Below are 5,425 nucleotides of genomic sequence, written 5' to 3'. Positions count from 1 at the left end.
CAGTGACCCCCAAACCCAATACCTGCTACCATGAAGTAATCCTGACTCGCAGTGACCCTGTAAGGCAGCTGAACTGCTCCTTGGGGTTTCTGACATGGATCTTTAAGAGAGCAGGCAGCCCATATTTTTTTTAATTAATTTGTATTTTTTAACATTTTATTAGGTGCTCTTACACATGTAATTGCAACCCGTAGGTCCACTGGATCCAGCATAGGTATACAATTGCAGCCATCATCATTTTCAGTACATTTTCTTCCTTCTTGAACTCCTTGATATCAGCTCCCCTATATCCCCTCCCTTCCCCACCCTACCACCCTGCTGAACCCTTAACATGTATTATTATAGGTTTTTGGCATAACTTACACCTTCCAATGTATTCATTCACCTAAAATTCTGATGTTTGTTCTCCGCAAGTGGGGTTATATAGTCATCGTTGCTTTCAGTTTCCCCTTTCCCCGTTTCTCCACCCCCTTCTTTTCCCGTACCCTCAAGGAATCATTACTCCCATTACTGTTTTAGAGGGAGTTATCTATCTTGGATTTTCTACATCGAAAGCTCTTATTTGTACCAATATACATACACAGGTCTAGCAAGATTAGTGAGGTACAACTAAGGCCATGATAGTGGGAGGAGGAAACCTAAAAAGAACTAGAGGATAGTTATGTGTTTTATCAGTGCTCTACTGCACCCTGGATATGACCCCTCCGTGAGGGACTGTCCAATTGTCTAACAGGTGGGCCTTGGGTCTCCACATTGCCTGTGCTCCTTCATGTCGATGTGATTGCTTGTTTTTGAGCTTCTGATACCTATTCCCTTCAACAACTCAAGGTCACACAGGCTGGCGTGCTTCTTCCATGTGGGCTTTGTTACTTCACTGCGAGATGACTGCTTGTTTGACTTCAAGCTTTTAAGACCCCCACGTGCTGTCTTTTCATAGCTGGGCACCATCGGCTTTCTTCACCACATTTGCTTTTGCACCTTTTTTGTCTTCAGCGATCGCGTGGGGAAGATGAGTATCATACATTGCCACGCTATGAGAACAAACCATTCTAATCCTGAGGCAGAACTTAAGTAGAAGCCCAAAGTCCATCAGCTGCCTCATTGTATTTACTTACAGTATCAGTGTATATACATATGAATAATGTTTACTTCTATGTTTTTCCTCTATTTTTCTTTCCTCCTGCCCACTATATCATGATCGCCCATCATTTGTCTCTCAGTAATTCCTCTCAGGTGCATCTAAATTAATCAAACATCACCAGGAACCCTACACCATCATCGCCATGAATTTTGGATCCCTTGTTATTCCCCTCTCCCTGGCATGTTGGCTCACCATTCCCTCCCCTATCTCCCCCTCGTCCAGGCCACCCTGGAACCGTTGGTCCCATTGCTGTCTCCTGGAGATTGCTTGTCTTGTCTCTCTTAAAAAAACAAAACAAGACATATAAATAGTTCCAGGTCTAACTGCTGACCTTTGTGACTATCTCCCAACCAGTTCAGATGAGGTGCCAAGTGCCGAGCCCCACGTCACAAGTCTATTTTTGGGATTCTTCCAGAACTTTGTAGCTTTGTTTCCATTGCTGCTCTGTTGTATGCCCCTCCTGCTTTGCCACCATGTGGGGGAGTCAGACCGGCCGCACGCCCCGAACCACATCTTCAGAGCTGCCCTCTATAGCGCTGTGATCTAGGGTGGAGACGTCACGTCTCGAGGCAGCCCGTCTTTACTGCGATGGCTAGTGAGTTTGAACGGCTGGCCTTGTGGTTAGCAGCCTCTTGCCTGAGCCACTCTCACCAGGACTCGCACTGTGCCAAAGAATGTTTTCTGTTCTTAATACACAGCAAAACTAAGCATGATAAGCTAAAGAGCTTTCACAATGATGGAAGAAGTAAACAGACGTGTCACGGGACTTTTAAAAATATGCAAAGACGAGGGTGGGGAAAACAGGGGGAACCGATCACAAGGATCTACATATAACCTCCTCCCTGGGGGATGGACAACTGAAAAGTAGCTGAAAGGAGATGTCAGACGGTGCAAGATATGACAAAATAATAATTTATATATTATCAAGGGTTCATGGGGGAGGGGGGGGAAACATGAGCTGATGCCAAGGGCTCAAGCAGAAAGAAAATGTTTTGAGAAGGATGATGGCAACAAATATACAAATATGCTTGGCACAATGGATGTATGCATGGATGGTGATAAGAGTTGTATGAGCCCCCAATAACATGATTAAATTAAAAAAAAAATATGTCAGGACACCGGCAGAAGGATCTGTCCCACTTTTTCTAGATTTCAGCCTCATCCACAATGGTTACTGGGTTTCCCGCCCCAAATCTAGCCCTAGCACTCACTACTACTGTGATATCTTGGGCAAATGTCAATCTACTGAGACTCCATTTCGTCGTTTGTAGTAATGCTTTCTGGCACCAAGAGAACATGCACTCAATGACTCAATGGGGCTTCCACTGTTTCCAGAACGGTGATGCCATACACATCATCAGAAGCCACAATAAACATCCAGTGCCTCTTTGCTTCTTCCAGTCAATTCTACCTCAAACGGACCAGGCCAGGAGTCATGCTTCGAGCCAGGCCGACGGTGCCCAGCTGCACGGCCCGTGACTTACGTTCTTCTTGATCTTATTCTTGATGGTTTCTATGACCCCGGCCTCTTCACTTTCACACAGCTTTTCTGTAGTTTTTAAATCATCGCAGGCCACTTGCATTTTCTCTTCCTCAAACGTCATCATGGCATTCTGAGGGAAGAGGGAAGGACATCAGACAGGAGGGAAAGGAAGGGCAGAGAAAGAAAGATGAAGAAAAGAAGGGGGAAAATGAAGGAAGGAGAATTAGTAAATATCTAAAAATGTAGGACAATTTCCTGCAATGAAACTCCAGACTGAGGGCCGGTGAATCATAAAAGATTATTTGTGGCAAGTACAATAATCAGCATGTTACAGCATATTCTTTAATTCATCTTAAAATTCTCAAGAACTCACTGTTTCTGAGTTAATTCCAACTCATAGCGACGCTACGGGGCAAGGTAGAAAACTGCCCTTGTGGGTTTTGGAAACTGTAACTCCTTATGGGAGTAGAAAGCTTTCTCCTGAGTGGCTGGTGGGTTCGAACTGTGGACCTTGTGGTTAGCATCTCAGTGTGGAGCCCACTAAGCCACTTAAAGTACAATTGCAACATAAAACAAGAAGATACCTTTCTGACAACAACTTGAAGGGGAAAGAAACGGTACTAAAGCGTCCTTGCAATGATTGTTTTACCATGTTGTTGGTTAAAGAGGAAAGAAAAACCTGTCTCCTTTCAAATTGTTCCACTCAGTTTAAAGGTCTGCTTTGCCCACGTGGATGCCTGGCTCCATTGAGTCCTGCACAGAAATTCTAATGAAACAGCAGCTCGCTGGTGTTCTGTGAATATCATCCGTCTTTACAGGAGAGACAATGGCAGGAATTCATCTTATAAGTTCTACTGATGGCTAGCTTCCAGGCACCTGCTCCCGGCAGCTTTTTCAGGCCACGATGGACCAGGGAGGAGCAATCTCATCTCTGTTCAAAAGCCGTTACTTTTATGCAGCAAAGAGCAAAGCTTCCCAGAAGCAGAGCCAAGGGGCTGCAGGAGACTCATTTGCAGAGGGACCTGATGACCTTGTGCCTGACTCTCCATTTCCCTCACGCCCCCACTCTGCCATTCTGAGCAGCGTGGCTCTGAACTACTTTTCCATCCACTACACTCTGCCCAAGCCCCCCCAGCGCCCTTTTCTTCCCAGCCGTCCTCTGAAGCCGCTGCCATCTCGACCCTGGCTCTAAAGGCCAGGGGTCTCTTGGGCCCACCCCATCTCCTTCAGAGCAAGACTCACTGGTGATGCCTTCCTGAAAGCCCCTGTAGGTAAGTGGGTACCAATTTTATGATCCCCACCAAGTACCATTTTCCTTAAGTTCAAGACTACACTTCCTTACAAATGAGCCTGTTACCGTTCAGTCAAACCTGACTCATGGCCACCCCATGTATGTCTAAGTAGAGCTGTGTGCTCCACAGGGCTTTCTAGGACTTATGTCATCTTATGGAAGTAGATCACAGGCCTTCTTCTGTGGCCTTCCTGGATGGATTCAAAGCGCCAACCTTTCCGGGAGCAGTCAGGTACAAACCGTTCGTACCGCTCGGGGTCCATCTATGCTCCCACGCTAGGTCTCCCGTTCTCGTGGCCATAACTGGTGACTGGAGGATGAACAGCTTGCGCCCCGCGTGCCCATTTTCTTACATTCTCCCAAATCTCCAATCTCCGGGTCCTCTCCCTTTCCCTCCTCTCTGTCTCCACCTCTGACTTCGCTGTTGCTTCTGCTGGCTGTTACATAACTCGACGGGCATTGGCTTCAAAATAGATGTTGACAGACAGCTTCTGTGAAGTGGCAAGAGCTTCTGAAAAGTGAAAGCATCCACTGTCTACGTTGCCCAATGGGCTTTGAGGCCCGAAGGCAACCAATCCCCTCAACTCCTAAACAGTCTAAGCCAAACGCACTGCCATGGAGTGGATGCTGCCTCACAGGACCCTCCAGGAGAGAGTAGACCGGCCCTGCAGGTTCCCGAGACTGGACATCTCTACGGGGGCGGAAGGCCTCCTCGTTCTCCCGCCGTAAACACTAGCTTTTCACAATGATACTGACAAGGTTCTCTGCCAGTCTAACTCATCTTCCAAGCCACACTCACCCAGGACCTTCGGAACACGCCTTCGTGATCCAAACTCAGATGTCCCCAGTGCCCCTGCCCCACCCTCTAATGACCCTAAATGCTATTTGAACTTTTGGAGAGGTCTTTCAATTCCATTCTTGTTTCAAAAAGCATTTGGGCTGAAAAATACATAAACCACCTCTAAGCATTTTATTTCTTAAATTAGGAAGAGAAGTTATAGACTGACCAACAGGCAAAAACATTGCACGTCAGTTGATTCAGCAGCGGCCACTAACAGACATATTTTACATATTTATTTCCTTCATGCCAATACCTCTCCCCATGTCAACGTACCAAAAAGCTGACGAAGCTGGCTCCGAAGCTCATTAGTGGGCTGTGGTTCCTGTGCAGGATACAAAATAACATGATTTTATGATAATTTTTCATTTTAAATGCATTTGAAATATGTACCCCTAGCAACTAGACCTTAACTTTCCCAATAAACTGAGTCCTTGTTCCCCCATTCTCCTTTCTCACACACACACACAAAGTCAAATCTATGAAGCAATGCAAATGCAAACAAGTTTCGTATATTTTTTCTCATTCTTTCTCTCTTACACATACACTCCGAGAGAAAAACAGATGTACATTCCCTCTGACTCAGCATTGATCCCCAAGGATACAGCTGAGATTTCAAACAGATGAAATTAGCCCAAGAAGAAAAGCTAAAGACACACAGTGGTCTCACCG

The 5,425-nt window shown here is 46.0% G+C and overlaps 1 protein-coding gene across 1 annotated transcript in view; it reads right to left on the bottom strand.

Annotated features, from left to right (window-relative positions):
• Nucleotides 1-5,078, bottom strand: part of TTC39C (tetratricopeptide repeat domain 39C) — a 72,889-nt gene extending 67,811 nt beyond the window's left edge. The window contains exons 1-2 of the mRNA XM_004702909.2: nt 5,030-5,078; nt 2,626-2,754 (exon numbers count right to left, since the gene is read on the bottom strand). Coding sequence (XP_004702966.1) covers nt 2,626-2,754; nt 5,030-5,062 — 162 coding nt within the window. The 5' untranslated portion in view covers nt 5,063-5,078. The remainder of the gene's footprint in view (nt 1-2,625; nt 2,755-5,029) is intronic.
• Nucleotides 5,079-5,425: the final 347 nt, after the last annotated feature.

Source organism: Echinops telfairi, unplaced genomic scaffold, assembly GCF_000313985.2.
Source record: "Echinops telfairi isolate 266 unplaced genomic scaffold, ASM31398v2 ScPeMD7_7400;HRSCAF=8409, whole genome shotgun sequence".
Taxonomy (NCBI): Eukaryota; Metazoa; Chordata; class Mammalia; order Afrosoricida; family Tenrecidae; genus Echinops; species Echinops telfairi.
Note: the sequence above shows the minus strand (reverse complement) of the source record. Positions and strands in the feature narration are given on the sequence as shown.